Consider the following 27,918-nt stretch of genomic DNA (forward strand, 5'->3'; position numbering starts at 1 on the left):
CGAAAAACTTTTAATTATGACCCTATATGAACAATATTTAAGTTTGACTTTCATCCTATTAATATAGTATTTGTTTTGTGAAATAAATTGTATCAGCATGCTCTCGTTTAGATTGTCCGTGCTGAGTTGCCGTACTGCGGCTCTGTAGCTGCCGCTGGTCGCCCGTTTCCTCATCGCTGGATATCCCTCGCTGGATGTATGGGTAAACATGTCTGTAATGGGAGGCGGTACGAGAGGGTTTTACTTCAACACAGTCCTGTCGCTTGCCCGTTCTTTGGCTGCCCAACGTCCTGCACCGGTTGAAAAGGTGAGGAAGGAGAAAATCCAGTTAGCCAAAAAAAACATTTGTTAAAATGAACGTTAGAGAGAGAGGCGTTGAGCAACAGTGTGTTTTGGGTGCAGCTCAGCTTCCGCACAGGCGGCGGTTTATTTTGATCATAGTCGTGACAGTCAAGCTTATTTGACAGGTGTGTACTCATGTAGTTCTGAATCCTGGTAGATGTTTTTCCATATAAAAAGAAGAAAAGATGAAGGCAGAAGAAAGTGGCGTCGCTGCTTGTGTGGCGCGGCTGCTGCATCAGACAGAGCAGTCAGGCTAGATCAGCACTGCAGTCAAACAGGTTGCTAAAGAAAGCTCACAGGGCGCCTGTTAACACGTCATACCATACCATAGATGCCAACCTGTTGCATGGATGGTCAGGTCAATATGGAACGGTTTTATTTCAATACAGAAATATTTGTGAAAAAGAGCTGGGTTTGACAATGGCCGATATTTAGGCATAGTGAAGTGACTCTCTTGCACTAAATTACATTTTTTAAATTCCCTCTATGTGAAATATGAACAGCATACATATTGATATAGTAAGCAGATACATAGTAGCTTATGGTTACCACCTTGATAGTAACATACAGTAGTCTAAACGTTATTTATTGTAGCCTAAACTTTCAACTTTATCCCCTGGAGGAAAGTAGACTGATAAGGTAGAAGCAAAATAGACACTAGAAAACAATATACAAATAATAAAGAAAGAATGGTATGTTCTCTATGTAAGCCAAGACCAGTGTACGTAAATGTTTTGTAATGTGCAAAATCAGTGGTGCAGTTTCCTGATATTCCTGTTATATTTTTTTTGCAAAAATCCAAACTTTATTTTAGAACATGCAGTCACTCTCAAACATATCCTCAAATTCAACACTGCTCTACCTGACAATTACTTTTGATTTATTTTAAGTCTTATCAAGATTATAATTCGTTTTGCTCTTTCAGGTCCAGAAGCTACAATGCATGTGTCCTGTGGAAGTCCGTGGTGTGTTCACTCTAGATGTGCGTCGCAGAGATGCTGTTATTGCGTTGGCTGTGTTTCTGGTGGAATCTGGCTTACAGGTGGGTGGTGATCAGCGAAAAGATTGTGATGTTGTTGAGCTTTTTTTAACACAGAGAGTGGATATCAACATCACCTAAAATGTAATCGTTAGACTGTCTTGACAACAAATCGATCTTATGGTTTAAAGTCCAAAAGTTATCCATAGTTTATTACAAATCGATGCCATAACCTGTTATATCTAGAAATAATTAGTTTCATTTTAGTTGTATGACTCTGCTTTCTCAGTCTCTCAGCAGGACTACACCTATATCACCATAATAAGCTTATTTCCATAATCGGATTAAACTGGCGATTAGACATGCGCTGCCCATGTAAGCCTCTAACCTCATCACACTTTACTGCCATCTCATTAGATAGAGATGGTAAGTTCACTTTTCGACATTAGAGTGTTATTTGACATTTTCTTTCACTCAGATCTGGTTGTAGTCAGACTTAACAAGGCTCCATATACAGTATTTTTGATTTATCAGTGCTATTTAAAGTGCTGCTCTGTGCCAACAAGTGCAGTGGTTTGTGGTGTGTAATGTTCTGCTTCACTCTGGCAGCACAAAGACATACTTGTTTCCTACTTGCTGAGCCTACTGAGAGGGCTACCACGGGTCCAATGGATCGAAGAGAGCTCGGGAAAGAAAGGAAAGGGTGAGTACAATCCTCTTGTAGTCGGGCCTTTTGTTTTACATAGCTTCTATAAACTTAATCTATCATTGAACCTATAATGTATTGTAATGTAATATGTGTAATTATTCTGCCAAATGTCCAGTACTAGCTAAAGACATCATTAGATAGGATTTACATCCAATGTCTTTATAAATTGCAATATCTTGCTGCACACATACAGTAGGTGACATCTAACAGAATGATTTGTGATTCTGTTGTTCTCTGCTCTTCAGAATTTCTGCCGGTTGCAGAAAACTTCAGCTTCTGTCTAGTGACTCTTTTGGCAGATGTGGCTCAGAGGGACCCAGAGTCTCGACAAGAGGTCAGCCTAAAAATTGCTGATAATAATAACTCATTTTAAGGTTAGGCCGCATTGCAGTGAAGTGCTAAGTTATTGTTTCCCCTTCAGATCCTGAACACTTTAATGGAGGTCATGCAGTCATTGCAGGACATGTGCCAAACACCTGATAACCACGACAAAGGTACACACACACGCACACACACGCACACACACACTTACACACAATGCCATTACAAATGTCCTTCAAAACATAATGCTCTCTTTTTTCTCCAGTCTATTTGTGCAGATATATTGTCCCAGGCCTGCTCGGCATGACTCGGGCATTTGGCCGCTACAGCTACACAGAAGAATCCTTGTTGTCCAAGCTGTTCCCCAAAGATTCGCCTCAGGCCCCCTGCGTCGCAGAGGAAACTGAGGGAGTGCGGCGCAGATCCTTCAATGATTTTCGCTCTATCATGCCATCCTCACTGCTTACAGTGTACCAGAATGACACTTTGCGCAGATGCACAGGGACCACCCTCGATCCGTCAGCACTGGTGTGTGTTTGAAGGACACAAATTCACTTTTGATGACTTTGTGATTGTCATTTAGTGTTTAAAGAAATGTCCTATTATGTGCTGTCTCATAGGCCTGTAAAGATTCAGGAGGCCACTCACCCTGCTCTCCTACAACCCCTGGCCCCCATTACTTTGAAGGTAAAAGCCAAAAAATAAGAGCTGCTTTTTAAAGATTGTGTTTGCCAATGTAAACCTAGATTTTTGTCAACTAACCGTGGCTTATTATTGTGAGCAATACACACTATGTAACAACGAGGTACTTGCAAATTGCTTATCTGTACTTGTGTATACTAGGGCTGCACGATATTGGAAAAAACTGACATTGCGATTTCTTCCCCCCTGCGATATATATATTGCGATATGAAAACATACAGGAATTGAAGAAAAGACAGTTTTTTCCCCGCAAACCATCCTTTCTTGAACTTTAATGCTATACAATTGGTATTTTTTAAACTATATTTAACCGGATGAAGGATTTTAGTCACGGACGTCTGGATCTTAAGTTATCAGAGCAACAAGCTGAGCTAGCTCGGTTAGCAGCGCCGAACTGCCTTTAATCACCGGGTCCATTTGATTGTGATTGGTGGTTTGCTGTGCATGCAGAGCCTGCATGTCACTCACTCAAGTACCCCTGACATGAGAGCCGCGCAAGTTTTCCTTTTGTAGCAAGCAGCAAAATAATTGTAACATGACGTGTTTGAGTTAATTTGCCTACTTAATATCGCAAGTCCTAAAAAAAAAATAAGTCCTGCGATGTGAATATCGCGATTATTGTCACGACACGATATATGGTGCAGCCCTAGTGTATACCCTAATTTGAATTCCTTGCTAAAACATATTATGCCTTCAGGATTGTTTTTACTGTGGGCTCTTCCATTTCAGGTCCTTACCTCCCAGAAAGCAGCACAGTAGACCCTGACGTCTATTTCTCAACAGTAAGCTCCAGTTTCTCAGTATCTCCTCTCTACATGGGAGCTGAAAGTGAGGTGGAGGTGCCCATTGAACTGCTCCGACAGCTCCTGGCAATGGTACAGTAGCCCACTCCCCGTTTACCAAGATACTGCAGCTGTTGTCTCTCATCTGGTATACATACAGAATATCGCATCTTTATCTGTTGTTGTGTATGTTGTCAATTTACAGGTGAAGAAGTTTGTTTCTGACTCGTTTTTGAATGCTCTCAACGACACTATGACTGAAGTTACAGAGGTAACTATTTTAACAAACATTGTAAATGCTGATTTTTAAAGTTAAATTGCTGCCAGTTAAATAATCTTATGTAATTTTCTTTTCTGTTTGTTGTTAAGTCTAATCCTGGAATCAACCTCTATTACAAAACCTTCAGTGACACTCTCTATGTGTGTGTGTTCAAAATGCTGCGGGACACACTATACTACATGAAAGGTAAAGCATCATAAATAGCTTATTTGTTCTCGAGACACACAGTCAGGATCAGGCTGTTTACTGTGGCTTATCAAATGGGGACCTACATTTCTCTTCATGTTTCTCAGACCTGCAGCCAGCATTCGTACGGCAGGTGCATGACTTTGTACTGGAACAGTTCAGCAGCAGTCAGTCGGAGCTGCAGCGGGTGCTCCATGACGCGGTCGGCGTGACGGTGGAACAGAGCCCCCTCAAGCTCCGTTGCCAAGCCAACGCTGCCTGCGTAGACCTCATGGTGTGGGCAGTCAAAGATGAGCAAGGTAATTGTAGCAGAGCCTGAGCCTAGCATTGTGTTCAGATGTCATGATCAGATACTGGATTGTGTTTATTTATCCTGGTTACATCCATTGTCTTTCCTGGTTCCTTTTTTTATCAAGGCGCTGAGAATCTGTGCACCAAACTATCAGAGAAGCTGCAGTCGAAAACATCCAGTAAAGTCATCATCGCTCACATGCCACTGCTCATCTGTTGCCTACAGGTATAAAAAGACGTTAACTGTTACAGATAGATACTAGTTCATCTTTTTTGTTTCCAAAGTTACTTGACTAAAAGAAAAGAAAACATTTCATATCCGTTATCCTGGTGAATAAGTGGGCTAAATCACACGATTGCCTGGTATGAAACTGACACAGACTTGTCTTGCATATCGTATGTTTTCTTTTCTTTTTTGAGTATTCATTTTTATTTTCTCTGCTTGCCTCTCCCTCTGTTTTAGGGTCTGGGTCGTCTGTGTGAGAGGTTTCCAGTAGTTGCTCACTCTGCCACAACCACTCTCAGGGATTTCCTGGTGGTTCCATCCCCTGTTCTTATAAAGCTCTATAAGTATCACAGTCAGTACAACACAGGTACAGATATTTATTTGCTATTTGGGGTAAACCAGTCACTCCTGTTTGAAACTCAAAGGAGTAAGCCTAACTGGCTAGTGGCTACACAGCGGCTGTAGTTTTGGAATTTGATAATTACCTTTCAACAGCATGTAGATTTCACCATTTAAATAACATTTACCTTCTTAAAAAATTGAATGTATCGAAGATATAGCCAGCATAAACCTCCTAATCCTTAATACAGCACACATGATCAGAGCCAAAAGTGAACAGGACTAAAGTGCTGTAGCTGATGACACTGTGACACATCTATGTCAATAACAGCGTCATTGTACATTCAGCCCTCATCTACTATTGATCTTAACAGAGAGTTCATTGATGAGCTGCTATAATTACAGACAACCGGAAATGCATTCCAGGATGTTCACAGTCTGCTGCTTTATCATCAAGTAGTTGCTCATTTGTTAGATTATTAAATATGTCATGCCCAGTTTGTTACTACAATTAGCCTTTTTATTTTCTGTGCAGGTTCATGTTTTATGCAATGTTTTAAATCGTAAAAGGTTCCAAATAGCTTGTTTTAATGCTCTTTTTGTTGATGTTTCTGGCTTTGTGTTGTTCTTACTTTTGAAGCCACAGGAGATATCAGGATAAATGTGACCAATGAGCACTTTCAGTCTACCTTCAACCTGCTGTCGAACAGGAAAGATCAGCCGTCAATGTACGAGCAGCTCAGAGACATTTCCATTGACAACATATGCAGGTCAGACACAAACACTCGCTATGATAATAAAATACCATTTGATGGTGTGTTTATTTACACAAATTGCTCATCTTTTTAATCCCTGTTCCATTTCTTCTCTAAGATGTCTGAAAGCTGGCCTGACCATGGATAATGTGATAGTGGAGGCTTTTCTGGCTAGTTTGTCTAACCGACTGTACATCTCACAGGAGAACGACAAGTGAGCAACACCATTGGTTGAAATAAAAATAGCTCCATTGTGCCTTTTATATCAGTGGAGATTTTGAAATCCTTGACACCACAGCTGCTGTAAAAATAAAACTTGTCTTTCTGCCAGGGATGCCCATTTGATCCCAGATCACACTATTCGAGCACTGGGTCACATTGCAGTGGCTCTGAGAGACACTCCGAAAGTCATGGAGCACATCCTACAAATCCTTCAACAGAAGTTATGCCAGCCTCCATCCCAGCTGGATGTACTCATCATCGACCAGCTGGGCTGCATGGTCATTACAGGAAATGTGAGTTCAAAGATACAATTAATGACACATTTCTTGAGAATTTTGCCTCCATTATTGAATGTGTTTTGGCTGAAAAGGGCAAAATGTAACCAACATGGAAATATTTAAATGTGTAAACCCCTGTTATAGTTGGAGGGGAAATGCAGTTATTTGTGTGAGATTGACATGTTAATTACAGTTGCCTAAAAGAACCAATGCTACCCTTGTTTCTTAACCCAGAGAAGCTGGCATGCCACAATTACTAGGAATCTGACGGCTGCTGTTTCCTTGCTCAGTGCATTGTGCATTAATAATAGGTTCCAGTGTTCTGTTATGGGGGGGGGTTGACAGCGGAGTACCCAAAGTGCAATAGACAACAGTTAACAAAGGACTGGAAAAGGGGCTGACTTCATGCAGCAGATACTGGCAACTTTCAGAATGCCTACACTTGCTAATAATTTGGTAGCCAACAGACCGATCCAACCTCTTCAGTCGTGATATTTATATCTGGACTCTGGGAATCAGCCAATACATATAATGTATATGTATATAATGTATACAGTGTTTCATTGTTAAGCTGTATGCCTCACTGTGTGGACTTGACTGGGATCATTATTTTTTGTGTAAAACAACATGGCTTGACTTAAACATTGCTTTCCTTACTTTGTATTATTATAATGTAACAAATACATTGATATACATTTCTTGAGTTTTTATTTATTTTTCAAATGTTCAATTGTACACCAGCTACCTGGTAAGAATATTCAAAGCAAGACATAACAATTTCAGTATATCATATACTACTTGTAAAATAAGAACATCGTTTTAAATCAGCCCCATTGTCATCGATTCCAATCCAGTTATTTGAGTCAGTTTTGGAGGATCCCTAAAATTATTGGATTTAAAAATGTTTTTATAAGCTAACAAACACATTTTCTTTCAATGTCTTGCCTGCACAGTTTTACTCTAATGTCTGTTGGTCTGTCCTTTAGCAATACATCTACCAGGAGGGGTGGAACCTGTTCCAGCAGATCAGTGTGAAGGCCAGCTCAGTGGTCTACTCCTCTACCAAAGACTACAGAGACCACGGCTACAGGTCAGCATCTGCTTTACCCTGTTCACAGATCTACCAGCTGTTCCAGCTTTGTTCATCTTTGCCACTGCTACTTAATTGAAGTAGATTATAAGAGCATATTCTCCTACATTTCTGTTACATCATGTGTTCTGCTATAATCTTTAGAGCACATTTGATATAGAACAATATCATTTGGTTTGTGTCTACATTTACTTTGTTAAACTGTCCCCTCATCTATCCTGTGTTTTGCCCACAAGGCACTGCTCTCTGGCAGTGATCAATGCTCTGGCCAACATCGCAGCCAACCTGCAGGGGGAGCAGCTGGTGGATGAGCTGATGGTGAACCTTTTAGAGCTGTTTGTTCAACTAGGCCTGGAAGGAAAGAGAGCCAGTGAGAGGGCCTCAGACAAGGGGCCAGCGATGAAAGTAAGTGCCTAAATACATCTAACGTCTAAACACAACAGGAAGTTGATAGCAGCAATGTTGGTAGATTGCTAATCCCTCTTTGTCTCCCTCAGGCATCAAGTAGTGCTGGAAATCTGGGAGTCCTCATTCCAGTGATTGCTGTGGTAAGTGCGTGATTTCTATAAAAACTGCTGCACCTTTGGAGACAATTTCCATTCATTTAAAACAAGAATTTGTGTTGCAATACCCACCCAGAGCACAGTTAAATCATCTACAGTATGCGAGAGCTTCAGGCGAATCCAATTGTTTAGTGAGCAATTACCTCTATCGACAAATATTTACCCTGTTAGCTCCTGTACAAATATCTGTGTCACGAGTTCACTGCCGGAGGTTATTAGAACTATGCTTTCTTACTATTAACCAGTCATTAAATGAGGTAAGTTATACGAAATTGCTATTGTATTAAATATATATTTTTATGTATATAGAAAAAAATACTCCTTTTTTCGTTAACACTCTTATTTTCATAGACATACCTATCTAGTACATTTATATATTAGTTTATTACCCCTTTATTGTTTTTTTATTTTGTCTTTCTGCAATTATTACAGTTCGGCATTAGGGTAATGACAGTCATACAATGTCATCTCTTTTTTAGCACATTTCTCCTCTTGCCTCATTGGACAAGATAAAACATTAACAGAGAGAAAACAAATACCCGTTGAGTCACTCCAACAGGATCACAACACGACTTGATGTTACATGTGCCAAACTAATAGAAGTAATTATTAAACAAAACCCCAGCTATTATAGGGTTGTATATATCATAGTGTTTAGGATGGGTGTTCTGACCAAACATTGACTTTGTCTGGTATATTTTAGCCATTTATATATTATACTTTTGGGTAAAGTTTAGTTCTGTGAAGGGTTGACGACCCGACCCATGAACACAAGGCAGTCTGTGCGATGTTCGTAGATCAGGAAGAGGAAGGGACGGTCCACAATGAAGCGGATCTGAGAGGAGAGGGGCATGAAGCCCACCTGGGTCAGAGCAGCAGCCTCAGTCCCCTCTTCGTTCACAGTGATGGTTCCCTGGTGCTTCAGCTGGGGGGGAGACCAGGAAACTTCCATTATTTTTGGAAAGAGTTTGTATTGCCCACAACAACATCAACATTTTATTTTGATGTGTGCCTCATGAAAGATTAGGTCTTACTCACCCAGTTCATGGAAATATTTTCAGAGGTCATTCCAGAGAAATCTCCACTCTCCTGGAACAAGTCAGTGAGGCCCATCTCCTTCAAATTGGGAATCAAGTCATAGTTCTGCTCCAGTTTAAAACGAGGTAACACCACCTCTCGAGTCCTGGAGGAAGGCATAAACAAGTTTCCTCATGGTTTAGTTTTTAAATGTCCGCTAGGTCTAAACATTTTCAGCATTTTCACCAGAGCGTTAAACTAAAAAGAAGAACTGTGTGCTTTCTTAGCTATCCGGTTCGGGAGAATGCTGCTGACCTGTTTGTCATGTTTTTGATCCACTTTTCGACAACTGTGGGAGAGATCTCCTGCTCCAAAGTCCTCATGCCAGTGATCTTCGTAGGCAAGGCAATGAGCATGCTGATTTGCCCTGTGTAGGGGAGCTGAGAAGAAGAACGTTTACATCATTGTCATGCTGCACAGTAGCGTTTTTATCAAGAAATGTCCACTATTCGAACACCAAGTAAAACATTTTTTTTAGTGTGAGGCCACCCACCTGTAGGATGTCGCACTCTAGTTCATGGTCGGAAGCAGCAAGATAGTTCCCCTTGTTGGTCATCATTGGCACGCGAACGTTTGTCTTTTCGTTAACTCGGAAGTTGCGATAGTGAGTCATTTCTTTGGGGAATTTCTGTTCCCATGTACCTGATTATACAAACAAATAGTCATACGTTTACTTTGTGATACGAATAACCAAAGAAACCAGACAAATGTTATGTTTGCCTCTTAAAGAAGTTAATGGACAGTTGACTCACCTTTGAAGTACAGGTAGTTGAGCAGCATCAGCACCATGTTTGGGTCCACACTCTTGAGCCCTTCCTTGATCAGCCCTTTGGTCAGCTTTTGGATGCGGTGATTGGCCTTCTTCAGGAAGGCCTGGTCCCTGAAATCCACTGACTGCGGCTCTGCAAAATAATAAGCCTTTGTCTCTGTGCGGAAACTATCTTTCACCGCGACATCCTTCTTTACGTAGACATCGTTCACGGAGCGTAGCGTGTAGCCAAAGTTCCTCCTGAAGAGCCTGTGCGTCAGCTTCCTGAACAGCTTGTGCACTGTTGTGTTGTCGTAGTGATGGCTAGCATTGACAAACTCTGCGAATCCCAAAGCTTTGTAGATCTGATCCTGGGTTCCCGGTCCTGCTCCTAAAGACATCATCCCCATGGCAACAGAGATACCAGCAGGGGCGAGCAGGATGTTGTCGGTCTGGTTGACGTCATTACGAAGACTTCTATAGAGGTTGAAACCGAAATGTGCGTTAACAATGTTGAGGCGTTGGAGGCGAGAGCGACCGTGGAACAGCCGCAGGAGTCTGGCCCGGCGGATCTTTGGGTCGGAGGGTTCGGCAAAGATGTCGATGTCCGGGGCGGGGGTGGCGATCTCATCTATCTCATCCCCTTCACTGAAACATAAAATAAACTCGTAATCCATAAATTCACTGATAGAATCACTCTATATTTGTTTTAAAAGACCTTTGAATTATACAGTAGCTGCTTTAAAGGTCACTGATCATTTTGTTATGGTTGAACATTTTATTCTACACAATTCAAAAGTTTATATACACTTTCATACATATACATATTTACAGCAATGACGACAGAAAAATATCATCAAGTATAAAACAGACAATTTACAAGTTAATAATAAGAGTTGTCTCTGTCAGGCCTACAAAATGCATTTTTTCACTTCATTTCTTTACACCTCAAGTGTTAGTACTCACGTATAGTCATCACCCGCTGCCAGGATCGTATCAAAATCAATATAATCTTCATCCTCAAAATCATCAAAAATTAGGTCATTAGTGACAGTGTTTTCTTTGTGGAACTCCAAGGGGATGTCCTCAATATCCACTGCCCCCCCAGACTCAAAGCCTCTGGGGACCTGTTCAGGGTCAGCGAAGTGAGAGCTGAGCTCTTTGATCTCAGCATGGGACGGACTGACCAGCAGGCAGGCCACAGAGAGGACTGAGATGACCCACATGCTGAAGTCTGAGGCAGAAGGAATAGACATTTAGTTTGGCCTAATTAATAATCTGATCAACATTTAGAAGATTTAGATAAATATCCGTTTAAATAACTCTGTAGGATCAAAGTTATCAAAGATGTATCAAAGGTTTTAGGTTAAAACTACCATAAAAGCAGTTTATTTCTGTAAACCTCTTACCTTTACTGTGTACTGCTGGGAAGTGCTCTGTTGCTTCTGTTTGTGGGACTAAGAGCAACGAATTGAATACAGAACTGAACTTTGATGTGGGCTTCTCCTGAACAAATAGACCAAATCAAACAGAGCAAAAAGTGCTGTGACTGTCTAAAATCAGCTAATACAATCAATACTAATTCACTGGTGAAGGGCTAGTAGTCTGGTAGGAGTTTTATGCAGTTGTTGATTTATATGTTATTTGTATATCTTTATTTAATACAATGAGCAGCATATCGAAAAATATTTAAGCTAATGTATGTATTTGAAGGAATTTTTTAACAAAGTGCGTTAGTTCGAGTAATGCATTTTTTAATCTACATTATATTCGTACTCACAGTTGACCAGACGACTTCCACCAATCAAAGAGGCCAAGCCCAGGCTCCAGAAGCTCTTCAGGGACTTCTGGTTGTACTCGGTGGTCATGGGTTTTGCTGTGGAAGGATCAGGTGAGCAATTAATTTTAGTTGCAAACGTGTTTAGTAGAAGGTTCTGCACATGTGCAGATGGCACCTGAAATCAGGGGGAGAGGAACACTTCCAGAAGTACCCTGAGTTTGTTCACTGAGTCCATAGCTTCCCAAATCCTTCCCTGTTTAATGTGGATGTTTTGTAACTCAGCTGTGCAGATGTGATGAAACACCTTAAATAACATTTTGGAAATGTATATTATGCCAAATGGGAAGATTTGGACGGATGTTGACAGATGTATCAACCTAAGTACAACCAAAAAACCCAAATACAACCAAAAACATACTGAAGAGTGTATTATCAGCTACTGCAGTCCACTGACTCCCTGTATTTCTGGATGTTGAAGTATGTGGATGTATGACTGGATATATACTTGTTTTTTCAGGGCTTTGGCCAGAGGAGTGGTATGAAGGTGTGTGTGAGATTGCCACTACGTCTCCTCTTCTCACCTTCCCCAGTGGAGAACCTCTTCGCTCCGAACTGCAATACAACTCTGCCCTGAAGAATGATACAGTCACGCCGGTACAGGGTTCAAAATCCAGACTTTTTTTGTAGTGAGGTAGTTCAAAAATACTTTGGAATCCAGTTACAACAGGATTAATGTTTAAATCTCCATCTCTGTCCACCAGGCTGAGTTGAGCGAACTGCGATCGACCATCAGCAATCTTCTCGACCCGCATCCTGAAGTCTCTGCCCTCATTAACAAGCTAGACTTTGCCATGTCCACATACCTGTTGTCAGTCTACAGACTAGAATACATGAGGTCAGCTCCTTTACACTCGTGTGTCTGGTAAACATTTAAGTGTTTTAATCATTTAAGTCAAATCATGAAACTTTGTAATATTTATTTTTCAGGATGTTGCGATCCAATGATCCTGACAGGTTCCAGGTCATGTTTCGATACTTTGAAGACAAGGCCATCCAGAAAGACAAATCTGGTAAGCGCTTAATAACCGTCCATCTCGGCTGTTCTTTCCCCTCTTGCCGTCTAAGTCATTTTCTCCAATGCCTTTTTTCTCTTCTCAGGCATGATGCAGTGCATCATTTGTGTTGGCGATAAGGTGTTTGATGTCTTTCTCCTGATGATGGCTGAGAAGGTAGTTCAATTGAATTTCATCGACCCTTATGTTTAATATTTTGGTATCATTGAATTACAATTAATGCATTCTTATCATGTTATTAGCCCAAGACCAAAGGGCATGAGGAGGAATTGGAGCGACATGCCCAATTCTTATTGATCAACTTCAACCACACCCACAAGAGGATCCGCAGAGTCGCGGACAAATACCTTTCTGGTTTGGCTGAGACGTAAGTGTTGATGAAAGTTTGGCCTCCATCATGGTTTATACAGTTTCAATCATATTTATTATGTGCTTTATCTCTACCAGATTCCCCCATCTGCTTTGGAGTGGTCGTGTGTTGAAGACCATGTTGGACATCTTGCAGACTCTCTCGCTGTCACTAAGTGCTGTGAGTACTGGTGTGGAATATTTAGTGGTTGCCAGTAACTAATCAATTATAATACAATATAAATTATTCTGAAATGTCTTGTTTTGCAGAATGACTACTTTGACTTTTTGTACATTTAAAGGGGACCTATCATGCAAAATGCACTTTTGTACGTATTTTATACATGAATATGTGTCCCCGGTGTTCCAGGGAACTCACCAAGTGTCAGAAAACACAACCCTCTCTATTTTCCTCCATACCCAAATCTCTAAAAAAGGGGCTGCAACGGATTTGATAAAAACTGATCCAGATTTGAACACTGTCCTGACGTCAGGACAGTGGCGCTACGGCTATTGGGCCAACTCCACCAATCAGGAGGAGACAGCCACGGCCATTGCCGTTCGAAAGCGCTGGAGACGCTGTAGTACATATGCCAGGCATGTAGGTGGTGCTGTTCTCACAGAATCAGCCCTTGCAAAAACAGAGCTAAAAAAATGCAAATTGAGCGAAATGAGGCATGGCTAAAATGCATGATCTGTTTGGTATTTGAAAAGAAAAAAGTATAAATATGCCTTATATAGGTATGGCCCTACACTATATTATTCAAATATAGCATGATAGGTCCACTTTAAGTATGTTTTAGGATCCTTATAGTTTGTACTTTTATGAGTGTATATATACATTTTTGAAAGCATGACTTTTAATTGGAACAGAGTATTTCTACACTGAACTATTAAGAACTTCATCCACTTTGGTGAATATTTTCCTCTTTTCTGTTTATTTAGGATATCCACAAGGATCCGCCTTACTATGACATCCCAGACACTCCGTACAGGATCACTGTTCCTGACACCTACGAGGCCCGAGAGGTGAGTTTAGACTGGTATTACACTGATGACCACTAGAGGACAGCAGAGTATCAGTTTTAAAGACAGTAGTGGTCTCTTACTTCTCACTCTGGATTGTTTCATATGTTCATCAACTTCATTTGCGTTTAATTAAATGTGTTGTGTCCATGTTACATCACTTATATGACTAACTGAGCTTATTATAATTATGAAAGAAGAGTCTGCCTAATTAAGATTTATTTGAAATTTGATTCTCCAAAAACCCCTCTCTGAATTTATGAACACAATTATGGTTTATTTTTCTCCTTGCAGAGCATAGTGAAGGACTTTGCTGCCCGCTGTGGTGAGATCCTGAAAGAGGCAATGAAATGGGCCCCTTCAGTCACCAAGTCCCACCTACAGGTGAGTTCCTTCTCCTTTATTCCTCAGAGTGGAGATCTTGTCTTTGAGGTCAGAAAAATCAGCAGATATGGGAATTGTAGCTACTTTTAATTTAGTCAAACAAAACAGAAGTGTCTATACAGTAAGTCAATCTAAAAAAGTCAGTGATGATCTTAATGAAAGTTAAGATACCATAAGTCTTAACTTCACTTCTGACTTTGGTTTTGTTTGTAATTTAAGCAATGCTACTTCAGTTTAATTACTTATAGAAGTAATACAGAATACCTAAAATAACTTGAATTCGTTTTTTGAAGGAAACAGTTCATTGTATATCTTTAATGGAATTTGTGTCAATGTCCCTACTATTCTGCATCTCTAAGTATTTCCTGTTTACTCCCTTTTTGTGCTGTGCAGGAATACTTGAACAAGCATCAGAACTGGGTGTCAGGACTGTCCCAGCACACCGGCCTGGCCATGGCCACGGAGAGCATCCTTCACTTCGCAGGCTACAACAGACAGAGTACCACACTGGGCGTGAGTCTCACACACATAACGGCATCTTGTAGCTTACACTCAATCCCTCACCTTGCATAAAGGGGGTGTTATTCCAACAACATTAATGGTGATAATCAAATAAACACAGCACCATTTCTGATTTTACAGCCGTACCAAAGATTTTGAAGTACAGTCAAACATTGTTCAGAACATTGAGGATGCTTCAGGTTCCTACCTTTGGCCCTACAGGCTTTTTGATGTGTTGCTTACTAACATTATCCAACATGGCTTTTTCAGTTAAAAAATGTGCTATTTATTTACTTTGTCAAAGCCTTTGCAGTTTTATTAATACTGAACAGAAACGCCTTGTATCTGTTTTACACATATATGTGTTTTCTATATTGCATAGGCTTTTAAACATTGGGAGTCTAATTGTTTAGTTGCTTTCAGCATCGTTTGTCCATGTGTGCATGCTTACTAGTCTGTATGACATTATTTTTGCTTGCTATACATTGCCTTTATGTTCTTGGGCTTGAATTCTGCTATATGTGTCTTTTCATTTGCTTCATTTGTTTTATTTTGTCTTTATTAAACTGCTCCGAACTACCTACCTGGTTGCTTGGCTGGTTTGCGGATTTGCTGGTTGCCTGGTTACTCACCTGCAATGGACTGGTGGGTTGGTTGGCTGGTGGCCCATTTGGCTAACTGGTTATGCTGGTGCTGTCCTCCACCATGTGGCCAACCATAGGCTGCTTTTCCTCAGGTTGGTCTGAACTCTAAATGCAGAGAGTCAGGGCTCAGGCACGATACCTTCAGTATAGCAAGTGTTAGGGTACAGCTACGTTTCTACTTTGCTAGCTTGGGACTGTGTGGCCCTATGTGGCCCCTAACTGTGTTTGTCATCAGACCACCCAGCTGACAGAGAGACCAGCATGTGTGAAGAAGGACTACTCCAACTTCATGGCGTCCCTCAACCTGCGCAACCGCTACACAGGAGAGGTGAAGTTCTAAAGGGACAGTTCACTCCAAAATTGGAAAATACATATTTTTCCTCTGATCTTTACTGCTATCTTTCAATCTAGATTGTTTTGTGTGAGTAAATATCGTCCATAGAGATGTCTGCACTCTTTCCAATATACTAGAGCTAGATGGCACTCTGCTTGTGTTGATCAAATTGCAAAAAAATACACAACAATTCTACAGCATTTTCTTCATCATGAACCTGTTACTCATGTAAGAACAATTTTTGTTGTATTGAACTACACCCGGCAACTGTATTTCCACTCAGAGGGAAGCGTGCACCTACTAATTTGGTCAAATGTATTTATTTGGCCCTTTAGGCTCAGTAAGCCGAGTGCCATCTAGTTGGATTTGATTTGAGACATCTTTACAAGCTATATCTCCAACACTCGTCATACCAAAACCAAAACGAACTAGAATGATAAATAGCACTGCAGATAAGAGGAAACAAATTTATTTTTGACCCTTTTTAATATTTCAAAATTAAGACTTTCCTTGGCATGTAGTATGATTCAAACCGGTCTGTTTTATGATCTGTGTAGGTGGCTGGTATGATCCAGTTCTCAGAGGCGACTCACAGCCAGTCAGACCTCAACAAGCTGATAATCCTTCAGATGACCAGTGCTCTGGACAGGAAAGACCCAGAGGCCTTCACCCAGTCCATGTTCAAGATGGCCGCTCTGCTCATTACTACCAAGAGTGAGCAGCTCTGCCGCATTTCATTTTGTATTCAACGCTTTTCAGCAAAAGTACTGCTTTTCTTTGTTACAATTCATCATGTTCAGTTTCTATATTTTCTCTTTCAGACTGCAACCCTCAGCTCCTGCACCATCTGTGTTGGTCCCCTCTGAAGATGTTTACAGAGCACGGCATGGAAACTGCTATCGCCTGCTGGGAATGGCTCCTGGCTGCACACAATGGAGTGGAAGTGCCAGTATGTATATTTTCCACTTTTTAAAAGTCAAGCATTTCTTCTAATTGACATGTATTTTTGTTTAAGATGGATTCAATGAATGTTCTTCTATTCCTATCTACTTTTTTATCTAGTTCATGCGTGAGATGGCTGGAGCTTGGCAAATGTCCGTAGAGTTGAAGATGGGTTTGTTTTCGGTGGCTAAGGTAGAGGCCGGCCCTCTGGCTGTATCAGAGGAGAGTCAACCTGCCCCCTGTGAACCTGACATCATCCCTCACTTCCTCTGGATTGAGGTCAGTGACAGGCAGACATAAACTATGCCTTTTGTATGTTTTCTATTTTTGAGATCATGTTATTTAATGTAAATAAAAATGCACAGGTGATGCAAAAGGTTCTATCATTTGATGTCTTTTTCATGAATTGAAGTTGAGCTAATTATTTTTAGTGTTGGAATCGACCACCTCTTTATTTCTTCTCTCTGCTCTCCCTCCAGTTTCTGGTGCAGAGGTTTGAGATAGCCAAGTACAGCAGTGCTGACCAGGTGGAGATTTTCACCGCCATTTTGCAGAGATCTCTGAGTCTGAGCGTCGGAGGACCCAAAAGCAGTCTGAACCGACATGTTGCTGCCATTGGACCAAGATTCAGGTACCTTGGCCCATTATTACTTCAGCAAATTCATTAAATCCCTTGTTGCTGCCATGGGATTATGGAGGCAACGGTTTTACCCTTGCTAACATTTCGCCCTACTTTGTAGGGTTATTTGGCCTCTTTCTCACCAATAAGGCATTACATGGTACCACTTGATTCATTAGGTTTTTCTAGTTTTGAATGATACCAGTATGTTTATCCTGCCATCAAAACTGACCCTACAGCATATATAACAGTATGATGTTCAGGGGCAAAAATACCAAATCCTATAATATTGTGTCATACCTTTTGCTTTTTTAGACTGCTGACTCTGGGTCTGACTCTTCTTCATGCTGATGTTGTGACAAATGCCACCATCAGAAATGTTCTTCGAGAGAAGATCTATTCTACGGCTTTTGACTACTTCAGGTGGAATTTCTTTTTTTCTTATTTGTTTTTTTAGAAAAACAGAAAACTCAATTTCAGTATGATTTAAACCTTTATCTCTCTCGTGTTTGCCAACTTTGTCTTTGTGTAGCGTCACTCCCAAATTTCCCACCCAGACGGATAAGAGGCTGAGAGAAGACATCAGTATAATGATCAAGTTCTACGCCAGCCTGCAGTCTGACAAGAAATATCTGGCGGCCAACCAGCTGGTTCCCCAAGGTTCAGAAGACTAGTCTTTCAGTAATCAGACCTAAATTGGAATTTTTACACAGCCCCAGAATTCTCACTTTATATGTGGATTTCCTTTTCCTTTGTGTAGATCCCCAAGACATGTCTGTGAACAGCCTGTCGGTGGTGGCAGGGGCCGAAAGCCGGAGCAGTCTGGATGCAGCTATGGGCCAGAGGCAGCAGGTGGCTCAGGGATGGATCAATACCTACCCTCTGTCCTCCGGGATGTCCACCATATCCAAGAAATCCGGTAAAACATCTGGATGTTAACCCTAACCCTCTGAATCCAACGTCACTTCAATGCTCCATTGACTTTTTACTCACTCTTTTTTTCCAATGCAATATATTGAGAGGTTCATAAAGCTAACATGGTCACATGGAAACTCAACCTCCATATGCTTCTTTGTATATACAAATAGGTCTTCATTTATAAAATATTCCCACTGTCAGAATGTATTGCTGATGAATTGTTTCTGTACTGTTTCAGGACTGTCCAAAAAAAGCAGCAGAGGAATCCAGCTGCATAAGTACTACATGAAACGCCGGACCCTGTTATTGGCTTTACTGGTATTTACATGTTCATAATCATTATATATTCTATAAGTATGTGGTATTTGAGAAAATAAAACTATCCTGTCACTGCACTTAATCTTTATTTACTGATTATGATTTTGAGTCCCAATCCCTGTATGTCTCTTTTCAGGCCAGCGAGATTGAACGCCTGACTATATGGTACAACCCGTTATCCACTCCGGAGCTTGCCATTGCCACTGAACAGTCGGTGGAGACCAGCATTAATAATTGGAGGTCCAAATACATCAGTCTGACGGAGAAACAGTGGAAGGACAACATTAACCTGGCCTGGAGCATAGCCCCATACCTCGCCCTGCAGCTGCCTGCCAGGTACACAGAAAACTGAAATGCAATGTATACCCAATGTTCATTAATGTCAAACTGAAGGTGCCCTAGACTTTGTCTGACACATTTGAACATCTGAAAATATTCAATAATTCATAATTTGAGCATTAACAATGTTGAAAGTTTGAAAAGCTTTAAAAGTGAAACTGTATACCTTTATGCACATTGTTGCTTACTATTGCAGTGAGAATTATTTTAATAAGAAAGTCTTCAACATGACAAAGGTAACAAATAATTCACAACTGTGATATAATCTCACTCACCATTAATTTAGCCCAGTCTTAGCTATATGAAAATATCCTAAATATGGAAAATGGCAAACCCAACGGCAAATATAAAGAGGCGAAACCCCAAGCGGACACAGCTCGTTCCAAAACAAGAGTGAATCTGTTGTTGAGTTAACATTTTAAGAGTTGTGTTTGTACCGTTTAACTAACAAACCAAAGAAGAACACAAATAGTTCATCTTATTCTGCATCTAATATGAATAATTATTTTCACCAATAGATGGCTGAAAATGAAAAATATGAATGTGGCTACTCTATGAGCAGGATATGGCTTGGTCAAACATAAAAGTAAATGAGACACCTAGTGCAATTTATCTAAACCCATAAAATCCTTCATTTGGCATGCAGCTATAATGTTTTGTATTTGTTTTTCAGGTTTAAAAACACAGAGGCGATTGTCTCTGAGGTGACTCGCCTTGTGCGAATGGATCCGGCTGCTGTGTGTGATGTTCCTGAAGCAGTCAAGGTGAGTTCCTCCGCCCGCCAACACAAACACAGTGCTTTTATTCTGAAGTAGTTTTGTGCAAATCACAAAAAAAGGAGTTGGACAACGACAAACAGACACAGAGTTTGTTTAAGTTCTATAACCGACAATGGGTTTCAACGTTCAAGTACCTTGAAAATATACAAAATATGTCACACCACCATGAAGTTCTTAATCTGTTTCTGGTCTGTTCTCATATATTTTTTCAATATGTTTTCTGCACTTCCTTCAAATTGTTTATGTCTTGGTTAAAGTGCTCTTTTGGGCCTCATTATATTGAGCAATTACAATCATAATTCATTCAAACCATAGCCATAGACTCAAACACCATTATCCAAATAGACAGGAATTGTAAGGGTGGTGTTATTGACTGCTGTTGAATCTCTTTGACTTTAAAGAGGCTTTATGATCTCATGTGACTTTTTAGGTTATTTGTATTTCAACTTTTGAAGTTGAAAGTTAAAACAAAAGTTAAATGGAAGAAAAAAGCTGTTGCCTTCAAGCTACCATATTGAGTCACTTGAGAGGTCGGTGTTGTTGAAGTCATCTTCTCCCTCCAGCTTCCTATAGTCCTCTTTATTTACTTCTAGCCGACTGAACTCTTAATGAGCCTCGTACCTGTCAGAGGAAGGAGAAAGGGAGGCAGAGCATGTCCTTCCCCAAAGGCCACCATCATTTAACAGATGATCCTCCTTGACATCTCACAGTTGTTAGTTTCAGTCATTTACGTGACTAATAAACACAGTTTCCTCTGGAGGCTTGTTAGCACACCGGCAGGCTCAGGTTCATAACCTCGCATCTGATTGCTGTCAAATCTGATATGTTGATATGGATCCTGTAATGCATGCCGACCATAACAGTTTAACCTTGTTGTCTTTTTTTCCCCCCTCTTAAGTTCCTGGTGACGTGGCACACGATTGATGCTGATTCCCCAGAGCTGAGTCATATCCTGTGCTGGGCCCCCGCAGACCCCCCAACTGGACTGTCCTATTTCTCCTCCATGTACCCTCCTCACCCTCTGACCGCCCAGTACGGGGTCAAAGTTCTCCGCTCCTTTCCTCCTGTAAGTACGGCTCACATTCACATACAGATATTATCATCTCTGTTGCAATGAACCTACCAATTATTTTCTGAAGTAGCATAAACTATTAAACACCCTCATGACCATAGTTTTCAGGTGTCTATGATTGTAATTAATATAACTTATGGCAGTGTTGGAAAGTAACATGTACTTAAGTACTATCTTTAGCTACTTCCTCCACATTTCAAGTGAATTTCTTTTTTTTACAAACATTTTTACAACCTTAGTTACTGGTTATATTGTAGACCCAGATTAATGATGAAATGTTTAGTCAAATATAAATGATGATGTATTAATATAGGTTAGGTAAAGAGTCAGTACACAAGTAACCACGCTGTATGCAGAGTTATTAAAATAAGCTTTTCTTTCATTAGCTGCAATATTAAAGTAATGTACACATACATCATAATAATACATCATAATTATATAATCTATATTTCTGATATGATACATTTTCCATGATGAGTAGTTCACTTCTGATATGTTAGGTACATTTTGATGCTGATCATTTTTCAGTAAAATTTAACAGAGTATTCACTGTCCTTGATATTATAACTTATTATAAGCTCCAGGGATGCCCCTATTATTTTTTGGGGACCTAGTGTTTCACTAACAACCATGAAATGTTTATGGTAGCCCTTTTTTTCCCCTGTTGGTAACATTTTTTCTCCACCATTTCTTTAGGATGCCATATTGTTTTACATTCCTCAAATTGTCCAAGCTCTTCGTTACGACAAGGTAAATATATTTTCTGACTAAGCAAGTGCTCTTGAATGTTGGTTATCTTCAGATCTCTAAATGATCAGATCTTTCCCTGTCTTTCTCTCCTGTTACACCATCATGTAGATGGGTTATGTGCGAGAGTACATCCTGTGGGCCGCTCAGAAGTCTCAGCTTCTCGCCCACCAGTTCATCTGGAATATGAAGACCAACATATTCCTGGACGATGAAGGAAACCAGAAAGACCGTGAGATATTTACCTATACTACTTCTTTGAATGTGCATATCATGTGACTCCAAAACTTTTAATATAACATTGGTTTTATGTCATTCGAACGGTAATTTATTGATGGTCCTCAGGTTAAATCCCTGTGGTTAAGAGCGAGAATCGGATGTGAGCTAACTGTCCTCTGACTATAGATAGTCAATGAAACTGAGGAAGACGATGCTTCTGAAGGACTATCTTTCTAATATGCAATCTTAAACTAACTTCACTGCTATATATAACAGGTGAATGTATAAATGTAAATCACATTGACCTGTCTCTCCCTGCAGCTGACATAGGCGAGCTCCTGGAGCAGATGGTGGAAGAGATCACAGGCTCTCTGTCTGGCCCAGCCAAAGACTTCTACCAGAGAGAGTTTGACTTCTTCAACAAGATCATCAATGTGTCAGCCATTATCAAGTATGAACACATCTTTTTGTTTGGCTAAATAGAGCATATTGTGCTTTATAATCCTGTTTTAGGTCATTTTATCAGCATAGCACTTTCCATAGAAGCAAACTGGTTGGTGCAGACTGTACAATGCAGCTATTCTTCGTGATTATTTTTCTATATTTAATCCAACCGTATTTATTTGATTGTTTCTTAATGGATTGAATACTTGAGTGTATTGGTGAAAAACATTTTACATTACTGTCTATTGTCAATTAATAAGGTTTTCCCCAACATAACCTTGATTTATTCATTGCCAAAATGTTGCTTGATCTCATTATTGTCATTAGATGTGTTTTAGCTCTACCTCGCTATATCTAACTTGTATCTTCAATTGAATCCATGCCGTGTCGAGCAACAATACAGTATGATCAGATTTATAATCCATTTTATAATCTGACTGGGAGAAAATAGAAACATATTTGAAGCCACTAGGACGCTGTTATTTGCTAAAGGCCTCAAAGTAGAACCAAAGTTTATTTTTCTTTGAGACTGAACCCTCTAGGCGATCTGCAAGGTGTTTATGAAGTGATAACAAGTGATCCCCTAAGCCCATACGTGTTGTTCATTTCTCCACCTGTGTTCTGCTCTCTAAATCCCTTTGTTGTTCATTTATTTGGCTGTAACGTCTCTTCGATTATGCACCGGTCGGGAACTTTTCTGGCAGGTCCCATTATTGCTGGCTCTTACAGAGAGTGTTTTGCTCACCCACTTGAGGCAGACACACCTCCCATCAGCCCTCATTACGGCACTAATTGCAGCAACCCTGGGGAGGAACTTACGTTGTCCCTTTGCTAACACTCTATTCTCTCCACCCCAGTGACTCCCCTCTGTGAATAACAGCAGAGCCCGGCTGTCACTTGTGGTCTGAAGTCATTCACTGAGATACCCATGCATGCTACTCTCCGTGAAGTGAGTCCTGAAGGTGTTCAAGTTGATGTGTTTGTCTTCGTCAGACCTTTCCCCAAAGGCGAGGAGAGGAAGAAGGCCTGCCTGGAATCCATGGCCCAGATCCAAGTCCAACCTGGCTGTTATCTTCCCAGTAACCCAGAGGCCATCGTTCTGGATATAGACTACAATTCTGGGACCCCCATGCAGAGGTGGGCTTCAAAACCATCGTTTTTTAATGGTCAAACAATAACCAGAAATCACAAATAAATATGAAAGCTTCACTAAACTCTTCTTGTTGCTCTGACTCTTTCTTTAGTGCTGCCAAAGCTCCTTACCTGGCCAAGTTCAAAGTTAGGAGGTGTGGAGTCAGTGAGCTGGAAAAAGAAGGTACTGACGATGTTTAACCAACATAAAGATTATATCTTATTTCTTGAATGTTGTGCGCAGACAAACAGCGTGTCTTGACATTTTCCCCTCAGGTATGCAGTGTCGCTCAGATTCAGTAGATGAGGCGAAGAGTGAAGAGGAGGCCAAGAGAATAAGCTGGCAGGCGGCCATCTTTAAAGTGGGAGACGACTGCAGACAGGTCTCAGTTTGACACTTCTCTCCTTTCCCTTACCACACTGCTGTGTCACATCCATTTTATAATCGTCCTTTGATTTCTTCAACATGTGGTCCTTTCTGTGTTAACAGGACATGCTGGCTCTTCAGATCATCAGCCTGTTCAAGAACATCTTCCAGCTGGTGGGCCTGGATCTCTATGTGTTTCCTTATAGGGTCGTGGCCACAGCCCCTGGAGTAGGTTCATATAAAACCTTTCCTACATTCCTCAATATTACTTCCTGACAGCAGTGACCTCATTCCTGTTTCTGATGTTCCACCGTAGTGCGGAGTGATCGAGTGCATCCCGGACTGCAAGTCACGTGACCAGCTGGGCCGACAGACAGACTTTGGCATGTACGACTACTTCAGGAACCAGTATGGAGACGAATCCACACTGGCGTTCCAGAAGGTAAAGGGCACATCTCCCAACCTTTTACAGTCATAGGTCAGATTTCTACAACTTTAAATTGTATGTATTAATAGTACAGAGTTCTTACGGTCATTAAAAACCTGGAAAAGTCATGGAAATTCAAAATGCTAATTCCAGGCCCTGGAAAAGTTATGGAAAACAATATTTTTCCCAAAGTTTTGGAAAAGTCATGGAAATGTAACTAAAGTTGCATCAAATATAATTTATATTTTATCTAATCGACAAAATAGTAATACTATAATGATAATAAATACTGTATCGTATAGTAATGAAACGTAAAATGGCATTTAACTGACGAGGTGTTTTGCTGGTGAGAGATTTTAGTTGCTTTAGCGTGTAGAAACTAGTAAGCCTGCTATTTGATTTGTTTGAGATAGGCACAACATGTTTCATATGCAGACCTTATTTTCCTGTTCCATGTTAAAATAAACCATTTTCAGTGGTACCGCTGAGAAAGAGTAATTTTTTTGGTCATGGAAAATTAGGTAAAGGTCATGGAGAAGTCATGGAAAAGTCATTGAAAATCATTGGTGAAAAAGTGTATGAACCCTGATAGTATAAACTAATGCTCGCTCTCTCTTCTCAGGCACGGTACAACTTCATCCGCAGCATGGCAGCTTACAGTTTGCTGCTCTTCCTGCTGCAGATAAAAGACAGACACAACGGCAACATCATGCTGGACAGCCAGGGCCACCTGATCCACATCGGTGCGTTTGTGTGCCCTTGAAGTTGATAAGCATGTGTGGATCTGATGTGAACTTTGAGCTGTACCAGACTCAATATTGTCCAATCCAAGTCAGACAAATGGTTCAGTATCAGTGTATCTTCTCTTCAAACCAGCTTATTAATTAGTTACGTAAACATCTATATAAATCCCTATCACTGAATTACATGAATTACCAACCTTGAAAATACATTTAGGGACCAGTGTGTAGGATTTTTAGGAAATCTATTTACAGAAATGTTATAAAATGATAACTATGTTTTTGTTTTTATATAATCACCCAAAAATAAGAATGGCTTTGGTTTTGTTACCTTATAATAAGCCTTTCCTATACACATTGGGAGCTAGTCCTCTTGCACAGAGTTGGCCATGTTGCACCGCCATATTTTCACAGTAGCCACGATGGACAACCCATACTCTGTTTCTATAGAGGGCCCTTTACGTTTATACATAACCTAAAGACCACCTTAGTTCTCCACAAAGCTTGTTAAGGAAGGGGTGAGTGTAGGGGTACTCAGTTGCAATACAAAATGTCTCCACTAGATGTAGCAAGTTGACTTTTAAAATGTACTTTCTCTCTTAGAAATCTGTGGCTGTATCGAAGGGAGGACAATGCCTAAACACTTTTAAAAACTCTTTTTGGGGAATGATTTGTACCACTGGCTGTATTAAGGTTGTCAAAGTGAATTTAAACTTTAAAAATGTCAGTCCCTACCTGAGACAATAATGGGATTATAACTCTTTGTAACCCAAGCTTTTATTTTGCATCGTTCTGACTGCAGCCTTTACCAACCATTTGAAGTGTTTGTATTTGATTTCAAAGTGCCAGACATTGTCTTGTTGCAACAATATGATACTAAAGCAGTAAAGACGAGTCCTAAGCTATCCGGTCAGTGTGTTTATTCCTGTGTTTGTGTGTTTTCAGACTTTGGGTTCATTTTTGAGAGCTCTCCTGGTGGGAACCTCGGCTGGGAGCCAGATATCAAACTGACCGATGAGATGGTGATGATCATGGGAGGGAAGATGGAGGCGACACCCTTCAAATGGTTCATGGAGATGTGTGTGAGGGGATATTTGGCCGTCAGGTGAGTATTGCTTAGTAAGTGTCCACTGCACCATAAAGACGGCTGACATGTACCATTAAGACACGTTTCTCTGGTGAATCAGGCCCTACATGGATGGAGTGGTCTCCTTAGTAACACTAATGCTGGACACCGGCCTTCCCTGCTTCAGAGGACAGACCATCAAATTGCTCAAGTGAGTCAGGCGTGTGGATGTGTCGGCATGTGTGTGTTAACGTGATAATGGCTAAGCAGTTTTATTGTAATTTGCTGTGGTAACTAAAACTCTCTTTTCCCAACATATAGGCAGCGATTCAACCCTGGCATGAGTGAGAAAGACGCAGCTTCCTTCATCATCAAAGTCATCCAGAATTGCTTCCTTAGCAACAGGTCAGCGCACAACCTAAAACAGATTCTTGTTTTATCATTTGTATTTAATTTTAATATGCATTATTAACTTTTGCCCGATTTCTCTTTTTCTATGTCTTACAGGAGTAGAACCTACGATATGCTCCAGTATTACCAAAACCAGATCCCATACTAAGCGTCTGTGCCTCAGCATGTGCATATACTGGCTGGTACATGGTGTGCGTGCGTTTGCGTATGTGCCTTTGTTAATGTTTTTGACACTGAAGGCTGTGGCTCATTGTTTCTGCTGTTTGTAGGATGTTCTCCTTTGTGTTTGCTTCTTGTTTCTTCTCAAAACCATATTTTTCTTTATATAGGTTCTATTTATTATGTTACGTTGTAAATGTTGTTATTCATTTTTATTATATTATTGCACTAGCATCTTGACTTCTGTGCTCTTGCTATTCTGCACATTCAGTAAATACTTAACCAGAGTTTGTGCCAATTCTAAACACTTTAAATGTTGTGAATGTGGATTCTTAAAGCTGTTGATTTTAGATGGGGTTTGAAATGTAATTGGATACTTGAAGTAGCTGAAGTAGACCGGTTTCAGTTCCGACCAATGTGGCCTGTTCTTTCATCTCGTACTGACTGTACTACTGTGCTTCTCTTTTTAATGGACCAGTCCCAGTTCTTTGATCTGTAGCATGGTACTTGTCTTGTATTTACCAGTGACGACTGTATATAGAGGACTTACACATGTCTTTATTTTTAGGGTTCCGTATTTGTAGTTCAGGAGAAATTATGCTCAAGAGTTGGGGGAAATGCTCCGGCTGAGTTTTGTATATTTAGCCTTGCCAAAGGGGGAGAGAATATAATGCACATAAAGCATTTTTTATTTTATTTTTTGTGTATGAAGGTAAAATACAGCTTGAATGTTGGGCAGTTGCATGAAGTTACCATGTAGCCTGTGTCCAATGTGGCTCTGGTGAAAGTTTCCTTAGTAATCCAAAGTGCTGTGCCCCATGTCCATATGAACGCTTAAGCCTTTCTGTAATGTTACTGACTGTAAAGATTTTGCCTCTTTGTATATTTATATTCATGGCCCATTTTATGTCTCCTTTTCTATCTTCATGCCTTTTGAATGATACTGCATAAGATATGAAATAAATTAAATATCTATTAACTTTAAGCTGGTGGTGTTATATCAATTCTGAAACACATCCATATTGAAGACACTTTTACACGTGTTAGCTTAAAGCACTGATTCTCAACATAGGGTCCGTGCCACGAGAAGTTTTCAGATTAATTCAATAAAATTATCAGAATATATATATATATATATATTTAAATGCTTCATTGTTCAACAAATATTCAATTGTAATGTCTAAAATACTTCAGAGATCACATTGATTTATTTTATTTTCTATATATGCACTAATCACAA

The 27,918-nt window shown here is 40.3% G+C and overlaps 2 protein-coding genes across 4 annotated transcripts; one reads left to right on the forward strand and one right to left on the reverse strand.

Annotated features, from left to right (window-relative positions):
* Positions 1-83: 83 nt before the first annotated feature.
* Positions 84-27,663, forward strand: pi4kab (phosphatidylinositol 4-kinase, catalytic, alpha b). 3 transcript variants are annotated; one of them, XM_034117587.1, is made up of 55 exons: positions 84-307; positions 1,268-1,384; positions 1,931-2,024; positions 2,276-2,364; positions 2,452-2,524; positions 2,617-2,879; positions 2,972-3,038; positions 3,783-3,928; positions 4,041-4,106; positions 4,205-4,301; positions 4,409-4,600; positions 4,718-4,818; positions 5,056-5,185; positions 5,798-5,927; positions 6,031-6,126; positions 6,244-6,427; positions 7,399-7,502; positions 7,739-7,907; positions 8,000-8,050; positions 11,673-11,781; positions 12,188-12,324; positions 12,432-12,565; positions 12,658-12,740; positions 12,829-12,899; positions 12,986-13,110; positions 13,191-13,272; positions 14,037-14,120; positions 14,412-14,501; positions 14,895-15,014; positions 15,724-15,738; positions 15,882-15,974; positions 16,538-16,694; positions 16,802-16,929; positions 17,043-17,201; positions 17,402-17,553; positions 17,857-17,964; positions 18,074-18,201; positions 18,302-18,460; positions 18,698-18,777; positions 18,914-19,113; positions 19,790-19,880; positions 20,794-20,961; positions 21,664-21,717; positions 21,826-21,946; positions 22,255-22,384; positions 23,371-23,514; positions 23,622-23,692; positions 23,785-23,891; positions 23,999-24,103; positions 24,192-24,317; positions 24,925-25,045; positions 25,988-26,147; positions 26,230-26,319; positions 26,430-26,513; positions 26,616-27,663. In XM_034117587.1, the coding sequence occupies exons 1-55, from the start codon at positions 209-211 to the stop codon at positions 26,665-26,667; spliced, it is 6,306 nt and encodes a 2,101-aa protein (XP_033973478.1). In that variant the 5' UTR covers positions 84-208; the 3' UTR covers positions 26,668-27,663. The 3 variants fall into 3 exon arrangements, with proteins under 3 accessions (XP_033973478.1, XP_033973479.1, XP_033973480.1); XM_034117588.1 differs by having other exon boundaries at positions 5,804-5,927; XM_034117589.1 differs by lacking the exon at positions 15,724-15,738.
* On the reverse strand, positions 8,443-11,373 carry serpind1 (serpin peptidase inhibitor, clade D (heparin cofactor), member 1). Its single transcript, XM_034117590.1, has 7 exons — positions 11,300-11,373; positions 10,857-11,124; positions 9,895-10,538; positions 9,636-9,784; positions 9,398-9,522; positions 9,104-9,248; positions 8,443-8,990 (listed from the first exon to the last, which is right to left on the reverse strand). The coding sequence occupies exons 2-7, from the start codon at positions 11,114-11,116 to the stop codon at positions 8,799-8,801; spliced, it is 1,515 nt and encodes a 504-aa protein (XP_033973481.1). The 5' UTR covers positions 11,117-11,124; positions 11,300-11,373; the 3' UTR covers positions 8,443-8,798.
* Positions 27,664-27,918: the final 255 nt, after the last annotated feature.

The sequence above is a fragment of the Trematomus bernacchii genome, unplaced genomic scaffold (genome assembly GCF_902827165.1).
Source record: "Trematomus bernacchii unplaced genomic scaffold, fTreBer1.1, whole genome shotgun sequence".
Lineage (NCBI taxonomy): Eukaryota > Metazoa > Chordata > Actinopteri > Perciformes > Nototheniidae > Trematomus > Trematomus bernacchii.